At 50.9% G+C, this 25347-nt stretch overlaps 1 protein-coding gene across 1 annotated transcript; it reads left to right on the top strand.

Moving 5' to 3' along the window:
* The first annotated feature begins 299 nt into the window (after window positions 1–299).
* On the top strand, window positions 300–25002 carry LOC143155903 (cystathionine beta-synthase-like). Its single transcript, XM_076328879.1, has 16 exons — window positions 300–400; window positions 2154–2308; window positions 6136–6242; window positions 8740–8874; window positions 10330–10409; window positions 11655–11786; window positions 13076–13145; window positions 14437–14528; window positions 15658–15783; window positions 16811–16895; window positions 18519–18624; window positions 19211–19282; window positions 20547–20681; window positions 21243–21351; window positions 22100–22184; window positions 24715–25002. The coding sequence occupies exons 1-16, from the start codon at window positions 389–391 to the stop codon at window positions 24810–24812; spliced, it is 1599 nt and encodes a 532-aa protein (XP_076184994.1). The 5' UTR covers window positions 300–388; the 3' UTR covers window positions 24813–25002.
* Window positions 25003–25347: the final 345 nt, after the last annotated feature.

Raw genomic sequence — 25347 nt, 5'->3', positions numbered from 1 at the left:
GAGGAGAAAGGGCGGCTCAGTGCCTGACATGGAGGCGGCCCGGTGTCCCCTGTCTGCCATCCTGCTTCAAGCTTCAGTCGCAGGGCCAGGCAGTGTCACAAGGTTGTCAACCTCCATCTTCAGAGATGCCCGAGTGCCTCTGGTTGAGAAGAAAGCTCGGCTGCATGCCGCGGGCTGTTTCAACCTTCTGCTATGGCTAGAATAAAGGTGTGGTGTATTTCTGTCTTTCAGGGACAGCCCAACACACAGGGAGCGAAAAGCAGCCCCATCCTCCCAGCCAGTGGGGAAATCACCGGGAAAGCACGGCGCTGACCTCAGGCAGTCCCGCTGTGCTGCTTCAAAGAAGCTCCTGCCAAGTGGGTGAAGGCAGCAAGAGAGCAGAAGGAGGATGGCAGAAATGGTAATTAAGGCTGCCCTTGGGCTCACATGTCGAGCCACAAATTAATTAGATAATCAGGACCCAGCCATAACAGCATGCTGGCTGCTTGCCTGGCCGTTGTGAGTCAGCTGGGTTTCGCAGGCACTGCAGGCAGCCCGGGTGTCAAGGAGGGGCAGAGCGGTAGCTTTATGCCCTGGGATGCTCCACAGACCTGTCGGCCTCCGCTATCTGTGCTGCACATGTTGGCTCCAGCATCCTCCTGTCAGCTGCCTGAATTCCCTCCCCAGGGCATAGCTAGAGTGGATTTCCCACATCCCCTGCCCTCCACAGTGGCAGCAGGCCTGGTCCTTCCACAGGCAGTCCTCTGCATTTAGAAATGACGTATTTCTTCTTCGTGTCACTGTTTCGGTTCTATCAAATTTCAAAATGACGTCTTTGTTCTCAATCTGAAGCTAAATGTGGAAGGAAGCCCTTGAGAATTTCTACTGCAGTAAAGTTAACGAGAGCATTACGCTTGCTCTAATTGCAAAATGCACCACCACAGTAGTGTAGGAAGATAGGGCAGGCTATGCTACAACAAGCAAGTTAACGCCAACTTTCATCATCAATCGAAGTAAGACACAAGTCTCCAACCATGACCCTACTGAGCCGCAAGGTCCCTTTATTCAACAAAGGCTGAATCAGGGCAAATTCATTCTGTGAACAAGCCAGAAAACAAACCTCCAAATACCAAAATCATGTGTCTTTTATCTATGCAGCTGGTCTCCTTAGCACAAAAGGGTGGCTGATGAATTGCAGAGGGTCGCACCAGAGAGGGTCACACCAAAGCTCCATGTAACCTTTGTTTCTGCTATTGGTCAGTAGCAGATGCTGAGAATAAACTATAAAACTAGACTCCTCCTTTTCTCTGTATATGCACCAGCAATAGAAAGAAACCAGCACAGCAAATTACCATGTTCACAGAGCACAGGTACCATTAGGGACAGTATGTTTAAAAGCCACTAATGAACCCGACCTTTGCAAACTTGTTTAACCCTTTTGTCGTTTCACTTTTACCTGCTCTGCTCCTATAGTTGTTCCTGATAATTTCATTTTGCCTTATTATTTGATGCTGAGAAACAAAAAAGTGTTTCTCAGTCACCTTCTCCAGATTCCCAGGATTTACAGCCTGCTCTCACCACCAGCCACCAGTCTCATTTCCAGTTCGATGAATCCTCCTCTATTTAAGCTGTTTTACTGTGGAACTTGCTCTGAACCCCTGAGAACCTTTGCTGCCCTTCCCTGATGCTTTGTTTCTATTGATTCTCTCTTTTCACTTTTAATATACTCGGATGCCAGAGCAGAGGCGAGGCCCGCTACCACCATACAAGCGTTCTCAGATTATTGCTGGAAAGACTTATCTACAGTTTCTTTACTGCTAGGGTGAAAAATACTGCTCTTGACCAAATAATTAAATACAGAGCACCAAATTTTCTAGTGGAGGAGATGCTTCAATGTACATTAGAGCAGGGGAAAACTTACTGCAGATGGTGGCCAGGTGATGGTTTACCATGTATGTATGCGGTTTAGTGTACCACTCCAAAAAGTGCAATTTGATGCATCTGTAGAACTGGGTTTCTGAAATGCTGTGGTAGGGATGCCCCATGCAGGCTGGCCACCCTGCTTGCACACCCAAACATGGAAGTCGTCCCTTGCCTTCAACAATTATTGCCCGGGTGCCTGCCCATCCGCTTTTCCTCCCAGGTGACCGTGCGTCTCTATTTCCACAACACAGGAGCTGACCAAGACGTGCCTGCTCGTGAACGGCAGTTGCGTGGGAAGTCAGGAAAGCAAAGCCGACAGCACGTGGATTCTTCCCAACTTGCCCAGTAAGTGCACGTGGACAGCTGCAACGCCTGCCACCAAGTCGCCACACTCCTGTATGCCCTTGTAAGTAATTATTTCTTGCTGGTTATTTCAGTGTGCAGGAAGATCAATACCTTTTTCTGAAGATGAAGTACTATTGTTACACCAGGAGGGTCATGACCAGAAGTCAGTAGTTTGACCATATGTTATGTTGATGATGGTTTATTTCCGGAAGGCAAAACCCACCTAGTATCTCCTCTCCAGGAAGAACTTTCTCACTCCCTTTAATCTTGCAGAGAGATGTGGGTGGCTCGAGACTCAGCTCTGTGTTTTCCAGCACACATTTGAAAGCATCTGCTAGTTCGGGGCATCTCATTTTAGAAGAATTAAGCTGAAGATATTTCAGAGAGAGATTTCAACCAGGGACTTGTACGCTTCTGCAAAGTGGACTCTGCGAAGTCTGGTGCTGCACAGCAGAAGCGAAGGCACTCCCAACGGCTAGGCACTCGAGGAGATGCAGTAATGGCGTTCCTGGCTGTAGTGTAATGCACGCATACACCCCAAAGCTGTCGCACCCATCCTGTTGTACAGCACAGTCAGTAACAGCCACACGGTCATCAGTCGAAGGGCTGCAGTTTGGCTGCCCTTGTTCATTCAAACAGTCCGAGGCTGTCTGTAAGAAGATTTCTAAGTAATAAACAGTCTTCACCGATGGCTAAGAGACTTTAATGAAAACAGATTACCAGGGCCTGGGCTTTTAAATAAGTAGAAAATGGCCCACGCAGAGGTTTCCCAATCTGCGTAAGTGACCCAAGAGTGCAGTGCAAGGCAAAGTGATTGCTATGAGTGGCTCTTGTCCTCACAGCAGCGGGTTTCCTCCCAGGGTGAGGTAAGCCTGCCAAAGTGCCCAGACTAGGCTAGACGAGAGGTGCTTTAATGGCCCAGCAAACCAGACCCAGACAAGCTATTAAAGATAAGGCTGTCCTATAAACGTCAGGGGAACTGCAGACACATCCCTGCCGTGCCAAAGATGTAAAACATGAATTCAGCTCCAGCATGTGAGGAACCAGAGCCCGTGGGAGGTGTGGCACTGCTCTGTGCGGACGCCTGCCAGCCAGGAGCTGGCTGGGGGAGCTTTGTACGTTATGCCAGGCAGGACACAGCCAGAGCACAGAGCATGTGTGAAGCCCAAAACAGCCTCCAGGTCTGGCCCGTGAAGGAGGAGTGGGCTCCACAGCCTCAGAGCTGATCCAGCAAACGTGCATCCAGGCACTGACCCAGCGCAGTCCCTGCAGCTAGCACCCGAGGACAGGATCAGCTCTTTTCAGTCAAAATGGTTTTTTTTTCCTCAGTTATCACACTGAACAGGATAATACTCTTTGTTTTTAGCAAATTAGCATCAGGGTGCCATGGAGCAGAAAGGTGGGGCCAGTGCCAGGGCCCATCCCACCCCCCAGCCAGGAGGTAGGCAGCAGAGGGGGGGGGTGCAGGGGGGGCACCGGGGCAGCCCCAGCCCCAGGCATCGGGCACCTCACTGGGGATGGGGTCTGGCTGAGGGGGCCCATGCAGCATCGCTGGGGCAGGGACTGGAACATAACCCACTGTATAGCAGTGAAGAAAATACACTGGGACACGTCACAGGGTTTCTTTTACTTTGCAGAAGTGCACGGAGGGAGTTAGTTTGTTTCCTCTGCTCTGGGTAAACCACAGATGGCAGCCGATGTACCAAAAATCTCTGGACTTTCTGAGATTCCCATGTGAAACCTGATTGAGTTCTGGGGGTAGAAGCAGAGGATGGGGGGGGGAGAAGACAAGATGTTATTTTAATTAAGAATATTAATTATTTAAATTTTTCCAAAGATACAGAGGTAGACTAGTTCTGATATCCCTTGAGCCAGTTCTGACCCGCTATAACCTCAGCAAGAATCACTTGGTTTGCCAGGACTGTTTTTCCCGTGGACACCTTATGGAATAACATGCCATAAGCAAAAGCAGAAATCTTGGAGAAAAAGCGTCCTTGTCCACTGCGATCCTGAACTGATACCAGCAGCTGTGGGACCAGAGTGTCCCCACCACATCCTTTAGAAGCATCAAAGGCATTTGCCCCAGATTCTTGTATCCATAGACCTGCTGCTTTCAGGCTCACCACTGCTTTCACGCAGCTGGTGAAGGAAGCTGACTGTGCTCATTTTATTTTTGTAGTAAAATATGGTAGCAATTAGGAAAGGAATTTGATAGGAACTGCAGAAAATTTGCCCCAGGGTGAGAGAAAGGCTATTCTTTTTAGGGGATGGTAGCTGGTGGCAATGCAAAAAAGCCATCCAGTTTCTGGTTCCCACCTTCGCCCTCCCAGCAAGGCTCGCCCCAGCATGCAAGGCAGTGCAGGTTGCCTTCCCCTTCCCTGTCCCCTCGCCAGGCTCCACCACTGCAGACCCCGGAGCCGCATGGCACCTTGCCCTGCCACATCACACCTTGCTGGGGTTCAAAGGGCACAGTAGCATCTCGTTTACCACAATTACTGGCTGAAGGTAAATAAATGGCCTTGCTTTCTTCTCTGGAGCTGACTTCCTGAAATCTAGACATGTAATGTTATACACAGGTCACTCTCTTGAAAGCCAGGCTTTAGTTAAACACTGCCTGAAGGAGCTGGAGTCCCCTTGTGCTATGGCTCAGCCCCACTGAAATCCTTGAGCATTTTAGTGGCTTTTCGAGCAGATGGAAAATGGCTGCGGCTGTGGGGGAAGCCCATTTATTGAGTTATTGCCTCACATTTACCAGCACTCAATAGAGGTTGTAACGTGCATGGAGGGAGAGGTAACAGCACACATGTAATACTTCATCATTTCTGGGCTTTAGATGTAAGGATGCAAAGCAAGAAGTGTTTATATCATGCTTGCAAAACCTGGAGGGAGGTGTGTGTCTTTAAGTAAATCAGCATGTCATCCCTGCACCATATGGACTTTCTGTCAGCAGACAGCCATCTGCCTGGCTGCGATAGCAGAGAAGGATAACTTGGGTTCAAGGTTCAAAGGGTGATAGTAGGCAAGAGCTGTGCAAAGGAGAGCTGAACAGTGATGGAGCGGGGCTTTGTCACCCCACTCAGAGAGAGAGAGACGTGCTGGCTATAACCAGCGGTAATACTTTTGTGGCCCCAATAAATGCAGCCCTCGTCAATCTTTTCCCTCCATCTTTTAAAAAGTTCAAGGACACGAGTTCCCTGGCTGTGTGGCAAAATGCATTTGGTTGTGTGTTGGGCAAACAAGTCTTTTTCATTCTGGTTGCAACTGCTGTGACGTGGTTTTTGGCTTCTGCCGGAGTCTGACAGAGACTAGTAAAACCGGGAGGCTGGATTGCACTGATCCAAGAGCTCAGTTTAATCATTTGCAAAAAAATCTCCAGAGTCCCCTGTGGCTTGGGCCTTTCTGATGGCTTGGAGCCATCCTTGCAAGTCTGGGAGTCCTGGCCAGGCAAGCAACAGTTGGCCCAGAGACAGCTGAAAATGTGAAAAGCAGAGGTGGTGCTGGGTAGGACGGAGAAAAGAGGAGGAGCCTTGTGCTCGGCCTTCTGGCTTTCTCACCCACTATGTAAAACCCCAAGGCTTGTCAGCTCTTCTCACTTCCCTTAGTTATGTGTTTGGCCTAAGGCCTTCCAGAACAAGACATTTCAGAACAGCCCTGAAAATTAATTACCTTCTTTTTTATGTGAAAGAATTAATAACTCATTGTAAGAGTGATGGAAAACCATAACTAGCTCCTGTTGCCATTGATTGTCAATGGGGACCTTTTCTCTTGGGGTGTCTCTCGGTGGCCTTGCTAAAGTTGCTGAAACCTCACTCAGATTTTATCGTGGTTCCTGTTGCATAACTGTTGCTTTGATTTGACATATTTCTTTTTCTTTTTGCATTATTTCAGGCCAGAAGAAACAAAGATCTTGCCCAACATCCTGAAGAAAATTGGCTGCACCCCAATGGTCCGAGTCAACAAGATTGGGAAGTCCTATGGGCTCAAGTGTGAGCTCTGTGAGTGTCCCCTTTCCACCAGGTTTTTCCATGCCACGAGGTGAGGGTGAGGGGCGGTGTTGGAGGGGACTTCAGAAGAGGCTCTGTGGAGAGCAAGCACAGATGGGGAGGGGCAGATGTGGCACGTGTTGGGTACTCCCGCTTATTGGGTTACACTACAGTCATTTGTCAGACCAAACAGGATGGTTTCAAGCTGCAATGAGTAGGGGGCTAATGGTAGTGGAGACATCTCTCCCCCCAAATAACTGCAGCATAAGCTCAGAGGAGAGCTGGGCCGAATTTAGGGATGGGTGGATGACATCACGGCAACGGGCAGGGATGCTGCAGCACCTGGGGTAGCATGTAGTGTGCACAGGAGAGACTGGCTGAGCCTTCCTGAAATGTGGTGGCTGGGTCAGGGCGAAGGGCACGGTGGGACTCTTCCTGCAGCCTGTCCGGGCAGAGGGAGCAGTTTGGGCTGCAGGGGACACACACCAATGGCTGCCAGGCAGAGGTCCCACGTAGGGGGGACTCTGCTCTACCGTGGCATCATCTCTGCCAGGTCAGCTGGAGCCGGGCCAGGCGCTGCCGTCTGCTGCATCGCTATCCTGGGGGCAGTGACATCTTCCCTTGGGGACCTTCCCAAAACGCAGCCCCGGGCAGAGCAGCAGGGGCTGCAGACAGCTGGGTTTGTCAGCGACACGCGTGCCAGGCCCTGGTGCTAAAAGCCAGGCCAAGGCGCTGGCTGTGGGGCCAGGTTTTCCAGCAGGACCCAAGTCCTCCCCCCCGAGGGGATGTTAGCATAGTGCTGGTATCTCATGTAAGAGTTGGTTTTAGCCGGGTCCCCTACAGAAACAAGGATGATATGATTAGACTGTCTCTGTGTATATGGACTTTCAGTCTCCTTTCCTATAACTTTTAACCCTATTTAATTAATTTCAGCCAAATTGGGCAGAAGGACAGCAAGATTCAGGCAGTAAGATTCGTGAGTGTCACGTAGCTGGGTAGGAAGGAGAGACTTGATGAGTGCTCCCACTCAATAAAAGGGCACAGCGGAACCTTGCAGTCCTATGTGGCAGCCAGGAATTCACCCAGAAGCCAGCCTCCACTGGGCACATGGCCACATGGAGGGTGCTGTGCTCGTCAACCAGATCCCTTCTCAGGATCTGGGATCCTCGGGCCCCTAACCTTGCAACCTCCATGTTGCACCACCTCTCACTTCCCAGAATGAGACCTCAGGGGACAGTAGGGGACCGCGGAGCAGAGGTGGCAGAGGCAGGATGACAGGTCTGCAATGTCTCGTCCCCCTCTGAAGCAGTCTGTCCCTTGGAGGATGTTTTGCTGGGGCAAGTGCCTTACTGGAGCAGGAGGGTTTGGTGGAAACAGCAGCCGGGAAGCTGGGGAGACTCTGTTTGCTGGGATGGTGTCTCCCTCCCCTGGTGCAGGAGGGGAAGGAGAGTAGGACAGGCAGAGCAGCTGCATGGTCCCCTCTGAGCTGTAGGTCAGCACAGAGCCTCTTACCAAGCAAATATACAAAAGTTTGCAGCACTGTCACATCAAAGAAGCATTTACGGTTGGACACGATTACCTTGTAATCTCTGTTCCTCCAGGGATCTCTGAGTAGCTGAAGTTTTGGCACTTTGCATTATAAAATGTAACAATGAGCAAAAGATTTTTTTGCCCCATTGCTTTGGCTGCTCAAGTGTCTGGTTGATTTGTCAGCCTGAAGTAGCTGTCTCTGCTAGGATGAAGTGAATAACACCCTGAAAGTACCCGTTTTGCCCTGTTGTAAAACAGAGCAGAGTACCACCAGTGCAGATGTAGACGCTCATCAAAACCTTGGTGGGAAGAGTCCTGCCCTGAGCGTTAGCAGTGTGGAGGGCCTGATTAGGAACAGAGGTGTGCCTTGCAGTTTGAGCGTGCCTTGGAAAGTCTCTGTTAGTTGGGTTTTTTTGGTAGTTCAGCGAAGAAAGCATAATTTTGGCTGACACTTCAAGGTGCCCTTTCTATTGTTTGTTTTTCTTTATGGCACCCCATTCAGGGCTACAGATCATCCCTACAGAAGGGCATCTTTTTAGATACCTATTAATAACTGCCATGCCCGGGGAAAGACTGTGAGATCTTGATGTTAACCCTGACAGTGCCTTGCACAGAGAAGAGTCCTCAAGGCAGGGCAGCGAGGTGTATCGTACCAGTGTGGGACCTTCCACCTAGCAATCACTCTATGTCCAGTTCTAAACCCATCCTGGACTTACCAGGCCTGCTCGCTGCCTTCAGGGTGCTGCAGGTAGACGAAACGTGGGGGGAAGATGGGCTATGGGCAGGTACGCTGATTGATAATCCCATGACAAGCTGTGGCACCCTATAAGCAGATGGTGGATGTGCTTCCTGAGCAAAGGACCGTCCCGCAGGGGAGGAATGGGTGTCCTCAAATGACTGCAGAGAGGGCTGGGGGAGCAAGGAGCTGCTGCTCCCGGCTGTAATTTGTCCCTGATGGAGCCTCCCTTTTCATTTCCAGTGGCAAAATGTGAGTACTTCAACGCGGGGGGCAGTGTGAAGGACCGCATCAGCCTGAGGATGGTGGAAGACGCAGAGAGCGCCGGGATTATAAAACCAGGAGACACACTGATTGAACCCACTTCAGGAAACACAGGTGGGAAGGGCAGGGATGCTCCCTCTGCCAGGGTACCGGGCAGGGTGGCATCTCTGAGGGGCTGCAGGAGGGGCAGGGGTTTGAGGAGCTCTTGCACTTGCAGTTACAAGGTCAGCTTGGGGCCCTGCGGCTCTGGCTCTGTCCTCCCCTCTGTTCCCCTCCTGATGGCCGCAGGCAGCCCGGGGTGCTGAGGTGCCTTATTGCTGAAATTCCCGAGGGCCTGCGAGGGTCCCATGCCTGTGCAGGCATGCATGGCAGTTACCTCATGGCAAGGCAAACAACCTCAGGAGCTGGAGGAGCCCAGAGCAACCCCGGCCGTTTTCAGGCTGGGAAGCTCTTGAATATTCAGAGGTTCCCAGAGAGGGTTTTCCTGATGGGCTGGAAGAGAAATAATCTTTTTTTTTTTTTCCTTGTCACTGTCATCCTGCTCAGGCACTAGATTATTGTGGGGTATGAAATGAGGGGGGACAACAGAGGAGCCTCCCCCCTATTTTGCAGCCTGCACAGGACCATCAGTGCAAATTTCCATGTCCCTTTGCTGCAGCCTGCACCAGTGTCCCCACCATGTCAGGGACGTGTGTCTGCATAGTGTACTTTCCTGCAAAAAGGCACAGCGGAGGCTGTCGAGGCACGCTCTGGACGGAGTTGAGGCCGTGTCCCTCACTGTGCTCCCCTCTGCTGCTGCAGTGCCACCACCTCCCCCTCACTAGCCATGCAGAACAGGGCTCGTCTCTAGGAATTTTGCCCCTCACCAGCCTGTTCGCTGCAGGCTCCCCAGAGCCCGCCCCCCTTTCCCTGGACACCCCCCAGACACGGGGGCGAGGGGACCTGTGTGCCCCCGGCACTGTTCCCCAGGTGGCTCGTGCTGGCTCCCTGCCCACCTGGGGCAGGCGGAGCGGCACCATGCTCCCTACAGCCTCTCGCAGGGACACACTGCTCCGGCCTCACCTTCCTCCTCTAGCTGGGGAGCAGCTGGCTCCATCCATCACCCCTGGTGAAATTGGAGCAGAGGTCCCCTTCGCCTGCTGGCCACGGGGTGACATGTGCAGCTTTGTGTGTGTGTGTCCCCCAACTGAGAGCGTTTGAGGGGGAGGGAAAGGCACTCTGAAGCAAAATCACCTCTCTCCTGTGTTTTGGAAAACAAAGGAAGAGGCCTGAGCCTCGGTGAGGGGAGGAAAGTGCTCCCCAGCCTCGCCATTTGCTCTGTGCCACGCTAATAGACTCCTGTGAGCGAGAGGGATACTGCAGCTCGACTTGCCCGTTAGCACATCCTCCCGCGCTCCCTGGTGCTCCCGGAACATCCCGAGAGGCTCGTAGAGGATGCCCTCACCTGTAGTTCGTCGGTGAACTAGGTTATGTTCACTGGTGGGGGAGAGGAACGTAGGAAGCAACGCATGTCGGTCGGCCTTGCCAAATGCTGTTGTCAACCAATTCCCTTTCCTCCCCACTACCTAGGAATCGGGCTGGCACTGGTAGCTGCAGTGAAAGGTTACCGCTGCATCATTGTCTTGCCGGAGAAAATGAGCATGGAAAAGGTCAGAGCTCTGTACGGTATTACCCAGCAGCCAGGGAACATCTCCTTCCCTGTCTCTCTCTGCCTCTCCCTTTCTAGAGATGGAGTGCCCTCTCCTTTAAAGGGTAATGAGCCTTGCCGCACACACAAAGCTACAAACATAGCTTTGTAGTTATTCAGAAGATTTCCTCTTGATGAAAAAAAAGCACACTGCGATGGCCTGGCTGATTATCTAGCATCAGCGGTGCAGCTGGGGTCATGTGTTAGCCAAACACGGTACGTGGCTGCAGAGAAATGGAGCAATATCTGCTGTCTGCGAGGGCAAGGGCTGGATGGAGCAGAGGAGAGGCAGGCAAGTGCCGGGGCTCGGCTACTGGTCCTGCTGACTTCCCCTCTGACATCTGATGTGTCACTTGGTCTCTCTGTGTCTCTATGGTTTTCTTTAACCTGCAGACACTTACGGTTGTCTGAGCTGCTTTCCTGAGATGGTGGAAGTCAAGTCACTTGCACAAGATCTGCCATCCCAGAGATGGCAGAAATCTCCGCCTTGGGGAACCAAAAGTCTCACAAACTGCTCAGCTGAACTCATGCCAGTAAAGCCACACCTGGGCCCTGACTTGGCTCAAAACTGAGCCCTTCTCCAAAGCGCCACCTTCATTTCAACCTAAATCTCACTTAAGCTCAGTCTGGATCAGATGCCACCTCCAGCTGCCACGGGCTCCATCTCCAGGTGCCCCGACACTCACGCACCCTTCTCTTTTGACCCCCTCTCCCCCCGACAGCTGCATCTCCCAGTGGATTAATACCCTAGGGCTGCTTTGTAGTTGTTCCTTTCCCGTGCTTGGTGAGGGGAGAGAAGGGACTTGGGGCAAAGACTGCTTTAAGACCTCCTCCTTGCATGCAGGGGCTCAGACCACAGCACATAGGAGATGCTGCTCCCTACCCCGGTTCCCTCTGCCCCTTTCCCCAGCCACCAATGAGCAGCACAGCGTTACCTACCTCTGCTGTGTTCCCAGCCTGCCCTCTGAGTAGGACAGGGCATGAGGCCAGGCTTGAATCCATGTGCCAGCTTCAGGCAGGAGGCCCTGGGTGCCAGGAGGGCGTCAGAGATAGTATAACCGAGAATCGGACATTGTATCTCCAAATGCTAAATGTCTCCCGCATGCAAAGCTCCTCTGGCATCTGACGCTGCCATGAGCCCACAGGTTCGGATTACCATCGCTACATGGGATCAGTTGCATTACATCTACTCTCTTCCCTCCCAAAGGTCGATATTCTGAAGGCTCTGGGTGTTGAAATTGTGAGGACCCCGTGCACCCGCTTTGATGCCCCGGAGTCTAACATTCGTGTTGCCTGGAAGCTGAAAAGTGAAATCCCAAACTCTCACATCCTGGACCAGGTAGACACCGTTCCTCCACTGACTCGCTTTCCAAACACGGTTTATAGTGTGTGCTCCAAGTGTGCCTGTGTTTGAGGGCTTCGTTCAAACTGGCAACGGAGGCAGATTTTGTCAGTGTTTCATGGTGTTTGAAACTTAATCGCTCCTCTGTAAAGCACAGGGTGGCAGAAAGAAAATAAGGGACACTTCCAAACCTGTAATACTTCTGCGAAAGCCTGGATGTGGGTGAGGCTGGGTTTTCTTGCACACTTCAAAGACTCCTCAAATTGCTTCAGATTTAACTTTGACCTGAAAAAAATCACTTTTTATGCCTGGCTAGCAGCCTCTGTTCTGCCTCAGAAATAAGCCTCATGCTGTGAAGGGCAAACACCGATGATTCACGCCAGCGGTTCCTGCAGCACTGGGTCTTGTACAGTAGGGCACTTCTCCCTCCGGTCTGACCCCGCTGCAGGAAGGCATCCCTATAGAGAGTAGGGAGCCCCTATAGTGCAGAAGAGTCAGGGAAGCTCCTTCCCTTCAAGCAACAGGGAGCTCAATGTCTGAATACGCTTTTCAGAAGCAGCCTGAACTGCTTCAGGTGTCAACACGGGGGCTGCACACATTTCAGTGCTGTACCTGTGTACCCCCTGTGGTAAATCCCACTGTACAGGTAGGACAATTACTCTGGCCCACAGTTCCCAGCCACCTAACTTGCTGCACTGCCAACCACAAATGCCCCTAAATGACAAAGCAGCTCTCAAAATCGGATATATATATATTACTTGAAAAAAGTTTTCTAGTATTGAGGCTTTTGAGGAGGGATTTTTTGTTTGGTTTTCTGAGCTTTTTAGGAGTATTGTGGGGCTGTGTTTTCAACTTTTTCAAGGCAACAGAAAAGGTTTAAATGCTTCTATCTAAGCAATAGCTAAAATATCGAGGAGCTCTCTTCCCCCCGGCAGCTAGAGCTTTAACAAAACTGCCAGATCCCACAAAACCTGGCAAAGTAGCATATGGGACAGCTGCACCATCCCCACACCGAATGGGCACCAAGTGCCAGAAAGTGAGTATTTGTGGGCACATTTCATCTTCCAGTGTGGACAAATACCAAATGTCCTTGGAAATCTGTCCTGAAGTGACAACCAGGAGGAATACCTGTGACCTGGCCTGGCCAGGTTGCAGTCCACCCCTCACCAGGGAGAGGAGGGGGCAATTGCATGCTTTGGGTAAAGTTCACCAGGAGCTATTGCTGGTTTGGTATTTGACCTACACTTCACACAGTAACTCATGCTGTTCTCTGTTGCAATAAACAGTACCGAAATCCAAGCAACCCCCTGGCTCATTACGACACCACAGCTGAGGAGATCCTGGAGCAGTGTGAAGGTACCATCTGTGCTGTTGTTTTGATGTTCTGAGGATGTGCAGAGGGCGATAGCCCTCTCTGAGAGGCTTATTTTACATCATTTATTGACCTAAATGTTAGAAACGGCCAAAAGGGCCTCTGTAGGTGAAGGTACCCTTAATAATACTGACACGCATTGTGTAGCAACTTCTCATAATCCACTTGAGATACACCTGAGCCTGCAGGGCTTCCCTGCTATGGCCTCCCATTTCAAAAGTCTGAGGGAGGAGACCAGAGGCTTAACAAATTCAGGCTGTACCCAAGGAGGAAGAACCTGTCTCTTGGTGGCTACAACATCTCTGTGACATGTCAGCTGGGAATAGAAGGTGGCCCAAGAGGTCTCACTGGGGAATACAAATCCATCAGGGCATGGCAGGCTGCGTCTGATCCAGGACACTCATTTGCAAGTCAAAATAGACTGAAACTTCACAGACTAATGGCATTTGATGTGATGGCTGGGGGAGGATAAAGGACTATCCCAGTGCATGTCTGTGCAGATAGAAGTGAAATTTATTGCCGGTACTGGGAGCACTGCAAAATGCAAACAGGACTCAGGGGTTTTAACTGGAGAGCAGTTATCATAACAGTAAAGCAGTCGGGTAGCAACAGGAACAGGAGAGTCCCAGCCTTCCCTCTACTACAATGTTTATATTTGTTCCTGCTGGCTGCCAGCAGTGAATTACAAGTCCCCTTTCCCCAATACAGTTGCAGCATAAGGCTCTGAAGGCCTGACTCTGATTCTGCTCCTACCAGTCCTAAATCGGTATAATTTCACTGATGCCAGTGGGGCTACACCTGACCGACAGAGGTGCCAGGGCAGAGCTCTGCCATCTCTCCACTGTGGATGCTCACACTAGCTGAAAAGTTGTGCCTGTTATTGATATGTGCTGCTATTCACATGTGTGCTTTGCTTCGACGTGGTGCGGTTTGAAAGGGCTGGAAGTGCTGAGATCCTCCCTCCCCCTTAAGCCAGTAGATGCCAGAGACGCAGAAATCATGGAGACCACTGGGAGATCTGGAGGTCTGGAGGTCACCTTCAGCCCCCTGCGCTGAGGCAGGATCAGTTGCGCTCAGATCCTGCAAGCTCATCTGAGCTTCTCCACAGGACCACGCTTTGGCTGCTAGCATGACCTCTGCCTATCCTTTCCGCACACGGGGTTCTAGCAGCCGAGGGACACAGGCTCTGCATCTGCACAGGGCCCTGAATAAAGGGGAGACCGTGCTGGAGAACATGCTGAGTCCCTGCAAGCCTCTCTCTTCCCTGACCTGCAGGCAAGGTCCACATGGTGGTGATTGGGTCTGGCACAGGAGGCACCATCACTGGCGTCGCCAGGAAGCTGAAGGAGAAGTGCCCAGAGTGCAAGGTAAGCTGGGAGGCAGGGCTGCCCACTGGGAGTCGCGGCCCCCCTGGGTTTTCCTGCTTGTGCTTTTGATCAAGCCTAACCCCACGGCTCACCTGAGCTAGCAGTTGTTGTCTCTACCTATTTGTTTTTTCACAACGAGCTTGGCTTTTGTTGGAAGCTTGACCTAGATCCATCTGAGTGCCTTAGAAGTCAAAGGCTCCACAGCCCCGTTACTAATCCTACCCTGCCCAGTGCCCTGCCGTTTGCAGGACACCGTCAGATGTCCCCCGCAGAAGTGGCCGGTCCAGCTGACAGCATTACTGCTCCTGCTCCTGGTTAACCTGCCTGCTGAAAGTTTCTGCTCTGGCAGCTCTGTGGGGGCGGAGGGAGCCGGGGGCAGACTGTGCAAGTGCTTCTCATGTGCCATTGCAAAAGCCTCCGTGATGTATGGTTGACACCAGTCATAGATGCCCATTCTGCAGAGCCTGTGCTTCAAGGCAGACTGGAGGCTTGACGGTTACTGCCTCCCCGGCGTAGCCAGCGTGTGAGTGATCCCTGATCCACCAGAGGCAAATTGAGATGGTGTGGACCCAGTCACTGGGGGACCTGGGCATGAGATAATGTCGCTGACTGCTTGAAGCTGCTTGTGGGGCAGTGTCACCATCCCTTCTCAAGCTGAGTGCTGAGGGAGGCAACCTCAGCCCAGATATAAAGCTATAAGCAACCAGGGAGGTGCCACAGTCAGCCAGCACTAGATCCAGAAAGGATGTCTGTAGCCACAGGTTTCCACAGATTTGAGCTAGCTGGCTGGCTTTGCACTGGAGCAGATTAAGGAGCACTCACACTATCCTGAGGGTTGAGCTTTGGAAGTAGCAAGCTCTGCCAAAGGGGTGATGACAAACACCTTGAGAGTGATAACATTTTAAGCCACCAGTCACTTCTGCAGCAGCTGAACACTACCTAGGATCTATTTAAAAAGCCAGTGGGAAACAGTAGCCTTTTATCCTGGAAGCTCTCCATGCTGCTGGTAGATAGGCATATTAATGAATATCATGGGAAGGAAAATGTTGCTGATAAGGGCGTGGGTAATTTTTCCTTTGACTATTTCTGAACTCCCTTTGTGGTTTAACAAAACTTCCTTCCCTCAAAGATCATTGGCGTAGATCCCGACGGCTCCATCGTCGCTCTGCCCAGTGAGATGAACAGGACGAACACCACAACTATCGAAGTGGAGGGCATTGGGCATGACTTTATCCCTACTGTCCTTGACAGATCAGTAAGTAGCCATGTGATGAGAGGCCTCTATCTGACTTTGGCTTTGCATCCAGCCTACTCCCAAGTGCAGAGGTAGCCAGCTCTGGCACCCGGCTGTGGCCCAACCCTAAGGCTACTTGTGTACCTTCCCAGTGCAGAACAAGCTGTTGTGGGGGGATTGGGACCCCAGCACTAAAGCATCTCTCTGAGTAAATCTGATTATAACCGACCTACAAGGAGAACCGAAATACAGGGGCAAACAAGGAATATTCCACAGTAGCAGCCACCCCAGCTCAGCCTCGCCAATGTTCAGAGCGTGCCTCTTGTACTACGATCACACAGAAGAGGTCAGTGCTGAGGCTGCTCTTCGTCACGCTAGCATTTCCTGAGCGCTGTCATAGGCACGGCACGCACACAGCAGAAAACCTGCACCATTTATGGGCTGGAAGACAAGATCCAGGCTATGTAAAACAACAGATCATGAACCTCATACAGCTTCTTGTCAAGTTGCTTCTTCGTGTACCACTTGCCACCAGGCATAGAGCTTTAAAGCCCTAACTCAAGCTGCCTGTGCTCCCCCAGCCTCATTCTTAGAAAGGTCCCCCACAGCCTTCGACCCCAGATTCTTTCTGTTTTCAGGTGTTGCGGTAAGTACATCTCTGCTGTCTGCACATGGCTTTAGAGTTTTGACCTGTAGTAACCCAAAACTCTTTTTGTAGTTGGATCTGATTTTGCCTGGTAAAATCTTGACCATTAATGTAGCCTAGCCCAGGACATCATGAACACCACATCCTGACTCTGGACCTCTCAGACATCCTTAACTCTCCAAGGAAAGGGTGCTGGCTGGAAAGGCTAGAGCAGGTGCCTGCAAGCAAGGACACATCCTCCGGACCGAGGATGCCCTGACAAATGCATTTGTTTTCAACAAGTGTGGAAAGCAGCTCAAAGCTGCCAGGTGTTGTAGGCATCAGCACCATGGCATGCCTCACAGGCTCGGGACAGCCTGAAATAACACTTCCAGAAACCAACCTTCTTTCTTTTCATTTCAGGTGGTTGATCAGTGGTATAAATGCAACGACAGAGACTCGTTCCTCATGTCTCGCAGGCTGATTAGAGAGGAGGGATTATTGTGCGGTAAGCACCAATGACAACAGTTGCTTCTCTTAACAGACTTTTTGAACCTCATCCTTTTGGGACCAAAATGCTTTGGGGTAGGTGCTCTCTGCATTTTGTGTCTGCTAGGTTAACAGGGCTGAATGGCCGAACCCTGAGCTGGTGTGTAGGTCGCTGTAGACTTCAGAGGTGTGGCAGTGAGTCCGTGGTCTGGCATCTGACTCATCGGCCACAATAATTATAGAAGCAATAACTCTCCTCTTACTGGAGCACTTTTGCACATGGAACTGGATCTTCAGGCCTAAGTCTGTGCGGTGTAGTGTTACACGAGATGAAGAGAAGATTAATGGGACACGGGGCAGGACAGGTGGGCTAAAACTGTCGTTCCGCTAACAACTCTGCAAGGCTGTACTCTCTGTCGTTGAACGGTTGCCACACTAGAGATGCCAGGTTTGGACCAGGAAAGTTTGAAAGTAAAGAAAGTGTAAGATGTTCTTACTGAGTATTTGTCCCTGTGCCAACAAGCTGTAAGTGATCCCACCGGCTTTCCAAAATGAACAGGTGCCCTCAGACAAACCCTGCCTGTACCCTAACAGCCTCTACACAGCATCAGAGTTTTTCAGCCTTCCCTGCCACCAAGCAGATAGCTATAGGTTTGCGTCCAGGACCAGACAATATGTAGGCTTGTAGTTACAGCTGATAAAAGTCCTGAGCGCTCACATCCAGGGAGTTTTGAAAAAGATCAGGTCATTTGTAATGAAACGCTTAAATGTTGATTTAGCCTAGCAGCACAGAGTCACTGTGTTTCAACAGAAACCACTTGCTGAACTCAACTATAATTTGTGAATAGCTTCATGTTCCCTGAACTGCATTTTTCAGGGTCTTTCCTTATTTGTTTGAAAAATGTGACCCAGTGCTAATTAACCTGCTGTAAAATACGTGCTGCCTTGAATGCAGTGTGTAATTGGCACACAGATAGTGGAATGTGTTTGACTTCCAGTACTCGAACTACCCGTGGAAGAATTGCCTCTGTAAAGCAGGGACCTGCTTTCCCTACGTGCAGCAAACCACATGCGTGCACACAGACACAGGGAGCGTTTAAGCCTTCTCATCACGTTGGCTGGTATTCCAAGCATGAATGTAATGTTTATGTTTTTTTCAGTCTTTACAATGCATTTAAAGCCAATCTTTGATTGCCAAATACGTCAACCAGAAGGTCTAGATTTGCCATGGTCTTCTCCTCACCCAAAGGAAGGGTGCGGTGTGGGCAGCAGTGGTATGAATAGCCCCGTATTGAACCTTTCAGCCCTTGGTCTGCCCTCAGAGTCATCACAAGAAGTGGTTCATGAAGTTCATAAGGTGACTTTTGTGTTGCCTCATAAGCCCATTGCCAAGAGCCACCATATGAACACATGCCTTCAGTCCCTACCTCTTCCTGACCCTAAAACCTACTGGGGACGATTGTCTTCCCACTCCCAGTGTCTTGAGCTGCCCTGGTGTATGAGGCGCCACCTCTGCTACTGCTTGGTCTCAGTGCCCCTGGTAGCATTAGACAGGGCAGCACTGTGCCCCGCGCACCAGGACTGTGGCCCTACACCCTGGGCAGCCCCAACACTTGTCTCTCTCTTCTTGGTACCCATCCAGGTGGCAGCTCGGGCAGTGCCATGTCCATCGCCGTGCGGGCTGCCAAGGACCTGAAGGAAGGTCAGCGCTGCGTCGTCATCCTGCCCGACTCCGTCAGGAACTACATGTGAGTTTCTCGCTTCCTTGCCTGCTTTCCAGTAGCGGGGTGTGAGCTCCCATAGCCTCCTCCCCACCCTCTCTGCATATGGCCCAGGTTGGGGCCATGGGGCCCTTCGGTGACATGAGCGTAGCACTGCTGAGCCCAGGTGATGTGGGTTGCTGGAGAGCCACCCCAATAAGTGATAGCATGGCACTCGGAGTGAGCCAGAGCTGGGAGTCTCCCTCGAGCAGCTCCCAGGAAAATAAATAAATAAACAACAGAGAGAAATAGCGTACTACAGTGGCAAGCACCAGGGGCTGGGTGTTGGGACACTTGGGTTTTATTTCCTCTTGTCACTGACTTACTGCACGGAGCAGGAATCAGTCAAGCTACAGTTTTTGAACTTGCATGCCTAAAGTTAGGAAGGCAAATAGCTGGCATGCTTCTAAGAGTTACTGAGCACCCGCAGCTCCCGTTGACCTTAAAAGGGGCTAAGAGCAGCCAGCTGCAAAAATCATGGGAGCCCTGGGGCAGTGCTGTGGTCTAGTGCATGAAACAAAGCACGACTTCTTCTGGAAGGCTCACAGACTCGCTCTTTGTTGGTGATTTCTAGGTCCAAATTTTTGAATGATAAGTGGATGATAAAAAATGGTTTCCTAAATGACGTCCAGGAGCACAAGCCTTGGTAAGACAACTTCCGCCAGTATAAACGGTGCTAAGGGAATCAGCTTTCTGAGTCTGGGAATTATTATCTTCAAAGGAAAGTATTATCTTTTAGTATGTAGAAAAAACGCAGTTAAGTCCGGATCCCTCTGGGGAGGCTGTAATGTCAGCTCCTCTCTTTTGAGTGGTTAGATATCCCAGTTCTTCAATCAAAGTCTATAAAGGAGCCATTTCTGTCTCGAAGTTGCCTATCCCCTCCCACGTGGCAGTCATTGTCCAAGTCATCTAAACCCTGCCAAGCAGAACAGCTGAGGTAAACATCTAGCTCCACTCAAAACCTCCTCTCTCTACTCCACTGCTGATGTTCAAAGGAACATCGGGCTGGCAGGGAGGTGGGTCCCTCCTGTAGCAAGCACCCTTTCAAAAAGCTCTGGAGGTCTTTTCAGGCAGGGAACAGTAAATTTCCACTTTCCAGAGCTGCGGGCCAGAAAAGATGACCAACTCAGCTGTCTTTTGCACACCATGGGAAAAGAGTCCCCTCAAGGCAGGGAATCACAGACAAACTGCTGGTGCCAGCTGACATGTGGCTGGGCAAATGCTGGTTGTTTAGAAAGTGCCTAGTCTCACTTTAAAGACAGCAGGTATTATTGGTGTCACCTGCTCCTTTGGATTACTATTACCAAAGGTTATTGCAAAATATTTCCTAAAAACTTAATACATTTCCAAGGCCACTCATGCCTGGTTAGAACTGCTCTTAGGCCCTTCCAACCTCTAGCATCGCCCTGCCTTTTCTGCAAGGATGAAGGGCTGAGATGAGTTGGGAGTTGCATGTGGTTCCCAGCAAACAAGCGTATCTTGTCCCTCATAAGTCACACGAGCATCTCTGCCAGGCTCTCTCCTGAAGGAGCTGCAAACACTGCATTTTGAGGACCAAGGATACAAACCAAAGAAGCAAAACTGGTAGGCCTCCACTCATGAGCTTGAAGTGAAGCCCTCAGTAGCTTCCTTGGATTCGGGACAGCTCAGCACCTTGCTGACTGCTGGCCTCAGCCCTGCCTCTGGAGTTGTGTGAACACCGGGCATAGGGAAAGCTTGGCTTCAACAAGACCTGGCCATGGTGGACTTGTAGCGTTACTGCTTTGGGGATAGGAGTGGGTTGAATTTGCAGGCAGGCAGAATATCTCTGTGTGGTTGGTCTCATCTCTACTGGCCTTTCCTCCCTGAGCAAGGCCCACAGCCGTGCAGCAGAGAGTAACAGCTTGGTGCTGCCATTTGTCTTTCAACAGGTGGTGGAACATCAAGGTGCAGAAACTGAATCTCTCAGCCCCTCTCATTCTCCTCCCAGAAGTCAGCTGTCAAAAGGCAATTGAGATCCTCCAGGAGAAGGGATACGACCAAGCTCCTGTTGTTGCTGAATCAGGGTAACTATTTTTACTCGTTACAGAGATGGCCATTCACATAGGAAAAGCAGCCATGATGAAGCTAAAGAGAACGTCCCATTTACTGCTCCAGTGACGGGGCTCTTGTGTTAGATTCTGTGATGCATATTTTTAAAATATCATCTGCCTCTTTGTGAAGATTCGTCAAAAAAACTCCCTGTATATGAGCTAGTTAAAGTCAAAGCCAAATCCAGTGCCCACCACACTCAGCGGAGGCTGGATCAGTGCACAGGCAAGGGGAGGCCAGAGGAGAGGTGAGGGCTGGGTGGGAAACCCACACAAACAGGCAGCTGGAGAGCCCACAAGATTTTCTTCTCCCAGCTGCTAAGTCCTGGACCGCAACAGCAGACTTTACTGTTAAACCAACAGCTTGGTGAGGACAAGGATCTTCTTGTCCTGCTCAGATGAGGAGAAAGCTGGTGCCTCCCACTGCTGGCAGCAGCAGTTTAGTCACTGACTTCAAAGGGAGCAGTTCAGCCCCTACATGAAACGTGTGCCCTACCTCAGGTCTGACCTTTTGGAAAACTCCCTGTTCCCTTACAGACTTATTTTGGGAATGGTGACCCTCAGCAACACCCTCACCTCGGTGCTGGCTGGAAACGCACAGTTCTCGGACCCCGTTACGAAGGTCATCTACGACCAGTTCTCAAAGGTACCGCTAAGGGTGTGGCTGGTGTCAACCACTGTCCAGGGATGGGGAGGGGTGCACCACCGCCCTGAGGTGTGAGAGGAGCTGGGAGAAAAGGTCAATGAAAAGACAGAGAGGTGAAGGTAGAGAGAGGTGGGGAGGGCAGTGGAGACAACATGGAGATGAGAGTAAGGACAGGCACCTGCAAAAATGCTGCTGAGCCTGTGGGGTTCAGACATGGGAGCTTTCACGCAAGGAGCAAAGTACATGAATGTCCACCCCCAATCGTACATTGTCAGAGGATTTCGTCCAGCTGGGGGATGAGCACCCTCTGAAATCAGAGCCCAGCCATTGCCAGGGCTCAGCTGGGGCAACAGGCATGGGCTCTGACGGGACACAGGGCAGCTCCTGTGGGTGTGCAGGGGAGGGATGCCTGGGTCGGATGGCCATCAATGGTCCAGAGATGGAGTGAGGTAAATGGATGGTGTTTTAGGGGAGCTGGAGCCATCACCTCATGCTGGCCCATGGAGGCCCTTTGGGCTGGGGGGAGACAGCGCTGTATTCCAGCTACAGCAAAGCCAGGTTTGCAGGTTGCCTGCATCCCCTCCCATCTCCCCAAAAGGGTGCGGGTGGGTGAGGTGCACCTGATCCTGGTCCAGCTGGGTGCCACCCTGCCCTCTCATGGCTACAGTCAGAGGCAGGAGTCAGGCTCTGCACCACTGTTCTTTAAATGTAAAGTGAAACATAAAATGTCTCTTTTTGTTCTGTTTAGATTGGCCTGGAGGATAGCCTCGGGAAGCTTTCCTGCATCCTAGAGAACGACCATTTTGCTATCGTTGTACACAAGCAAATGCAGTGTAGGTATCTGCAGAAGCACTGTACGGGCTTTCCATGAATGTTTGAGAGGTGAGAGGGAAATTCTCAAACTGAGCTTGGTAGCTGTCAGCACAGCTGCTCCACATATGCAGTCCCTGAGCCTTTGCAGGAAGGATTTCTGCCCCGTGGCTCCGTAAAGCCCTGGAACTGCCAACTGTTCACCCTTTTCCTTTCCTGACACCACAGGGATGAGGGGAGAGGGGGAAAACCGTAACTACAGGAGCCTGGGACCAGTACGCTACTGGTGTGTGTCCTGCAGGAGCACTTCCCACATCCTGGACATGGGAGCTGTGTTGTCCCCCCACGCAGGAGTGATGCTGAAGCACCCATCAGCTCCATCCCCTCCCCTCATCTCATGGTTTCCCATGGAAACTCACTTTTGGGGATGGGAAGATATTCATTACGGGATTTCATTTGGTCCCCTCTGACAGCCAAGGTGGACTGTAGGCAGCAGCTTGGGGCACAGTGCCTTTGCTGCACAGCTGTAGGCTCAGGCCTCTAGTACTCATTTAGCCTCTTGACCTTGAATTCAAATCACTACCTTACTGGTTGTGGGCAGCAGAGGAAACAAGGGGGAAGTTAGGGATCTCCATAGACTTAGTAGCCCAAAGGCAAGGTCAAAAGGAATATTTGGGCACATCATATAAAGCTTAGGTGGAATTCAGGCATGTAAGTGCAAGGGAACAAACTACACAGTCTGCATCCCACTGCTTAAAGACTTTCTGCTGTGCATGCCCAGAGGCTGTGCCATCTTCTCTGAACACCACTGTTCCCACTCGCCACCCCTGGAGATGCAGCCAAGAGATGTCCTTTTGCCTGTGCACCCCAAGGGGGCTGGGTACACTGATATGCTAAGGGACCTCTCACACTGGGTGCTATCAGACACCTACCCTGGAGGTCCAGGGTAAGTTGAGAAAGCCAAAAACAAATGTGTTGGACCGTGAGCAAGCCCCTGTGGCAGGGGCACATGAGTCGGGAGTCAGGAGGCACAACGCACACTGATGTGTGCAGCCTGAGGCATCCGTGTATGAGCCTTACCTGGGCCGTGGCTGGATAAAGGGATGCTCTGCCAATTTGGGAGCACCGTTAGACTAGTCCAATAAAGCAGCCGTACCAGCAGCTTTGGTTTATTCTCAAACCACTGTACAGCCACCCGCCTCGCTGGTGAAGCAAACCAGCTCAGTAGAGTCACGGTGCAGTAGGACCACGTTAGCGTGAGGGTTGCTGACACATGAGGGTTGCCATCCCTGATGGCAGCAGGGACCACACCTTGTTGTTCCTCTGACCAAAACAGGTATGGTGGCAAGTGCCATTCTGCAAATCTTATCTAACACACCTTTCCAGTAAAATTATACCGTAAAACTTCTAGAAGTACAAATTTGACCTTATCTCGAGGGAGTTGCTTTGTTTAAAATGTTAGCAACATGAAAAAGCAGTCAGAAGACCCATGTTTAGGTCTTCTAAATTAGAGCTGAAGGGTGTAATTATGCTGATGTGATGGGATTACACATTGAACATGCAATGCATTCCTGTGGTGAGCAACACACAACATTGTGCTGTATTGACTGCCAGCAAAGGGCTGCCTGCTGAACTCGGGGCCTCCGAAACCCACCGTGCACGAACACCCCAACCCCTCTGCTTGTATCTCCCTGGCCTGCCGCCCTGAAGCCCCATCAGCTCTAAAGCTGGCTTGCGAGTCCAGCCGTGTTCCCACAAAACGTTGCAAACGAAAGTCTCTCATTCAAAACTGTCTTTGATGCACATTTCCAATTCTCTCACCAAAAATAATGCTAGGCAGAATTTCCTTTCTCAGCTGTGTTGTCATAAAACAATGAAAATCTATTTTGTATCACATTTCAATATAAATTGAACAGTATCTGCAAATTAAATGGTACCCACCAAAAAATACCAGCCAGCTGTATGCAGTGCCTCTTGCTCTGGTTTTTAAATAACACCCGTTCTCTTTTCCAGAGCTCCTGTTTTAATGCTGTCACAGTTACCCTTTATTTATTACTTTCTTCCCACACCTTCGGAGGTTGCGTTTTATCTCGTGTTTGGACTCTGGTGGTTAGTTTTATTTTTATTTAAGAAAACATTTATCAGATAGTTAAAGCAATTGTTGCAATGCTGTTTTGTGAATGGTGATGTAGGACCTTATGAGAACAGAGCAGAAAGTGTCTCACTGCTGCTCTTGAAGAGTCTCATTAATTTGGCCTGAACAGTTTTGTGGTGACAGAAACGGGACTGGAACAGAGGTTGGGTAAAAACAACTGGGAAATTGTTTCCTGCTCTGGTAAAGGGTGCATTATTCGCAGCTAAAACCTCCCTGACGTGCTCCCAGTAACCCGACCGAGGCTGCATCAGTCATTTCTGTTGAGGCAGAGCAGAGACAGCTGCTGTCCCCGTTCAGGTTTTCTCTTAATAAACAAATAGCAGCCTCTGCACAGCTGTGGGGGTTTTTTTCTTCTTTTTTTTTTCCTTCCACTAAACTGGCATTTTCTGTGCTTACAGTCAATGGAAACGGCAGTTCCTTCATGAAGCAGATGGTGTTTGGTGTGGTCACAGCGATGGACCTCCTCACCTTTGTCAGCAGAAACGACAAGATGTAGCACAGCAGCTTGGCTGCACCCACCTCCGCTCCTCCGGCAGGGCCAGCTGCTCCCCCCGAGCCTGAACCACCCGGCCGAAGGTGCTTTCTGGTCTAATCCAGCTGACAGTTTCTCAAAATGACTAGGTGAAAATTGTAATGTAGTAACCATTTGTCTGCTAAATGCCACCCAGAATATCACTAAAGAGAAGATAACTAAAGAAATTGCGTTTAATAGCCATGTGTGGTTACACGGAGCTTCCCAGGGCTGGAGAGCTAACGTGTGGGGGAGGGACGGGAAGGGTTGTTATTGCCCAGATTTTAGCAGGCGGGGGTTTGTGTGTGTTTGCTAGCAGTAGCTACCTACGCAGTGCTGGTATTGCAGCTGCTGTGAGTCACCCTGGTCCCACCGGGGCCGGAGCCCATCTCCGCTGCGAGAGAAGCAGGACTGGGGGCAAGCCACATTGCGGCTGCACCCTCCTGCCCCTCTCCACCCCTCGCGGGGAGGGCTGCAGGCACCCCTGGGAGACCCTCCTTCTCACCCCGGCTCTGTTTGG

Source organism: Aptenodytes patagonicus, chromosome 1, assembly GCF_965638725.1.
Source record: "Aptenodytes patagonicus chromosome 1, bAptPat1.pri.cur, whole genome shotgun sequence".
NCBI lineage: Eukaryota > Metazoa > Chordata > Aves > Sphenisciformes > Spheniscidae > Aptenodytes > Aptenodytes patagonicus.
Note: the sequence above shows the minus strand (reverse complement) of the source record. Positions and strands in the feature narration are given on the sequence as shown.

Excerpts from the sequence above, each read along its gene's own strand:
- LOC143155903 (XM_076328879.1), top strand. Across the intron at positions 16,896-18,518 it reads AGAGGAGGGATTATTGTGCG|GTGGCAGCTCGGGCAGTGCC; the intron begins GTAAGCACCAAT and ends GTACCCATCCAG. Across the intron at positions 21,352-22,099 it reads TCTACGACCAGTTCTCAAAG|ATTGGCCTGGAGGATAGCCT; the intron begins GTACCGCTAAGG and ends TGTTCTGTTTAG.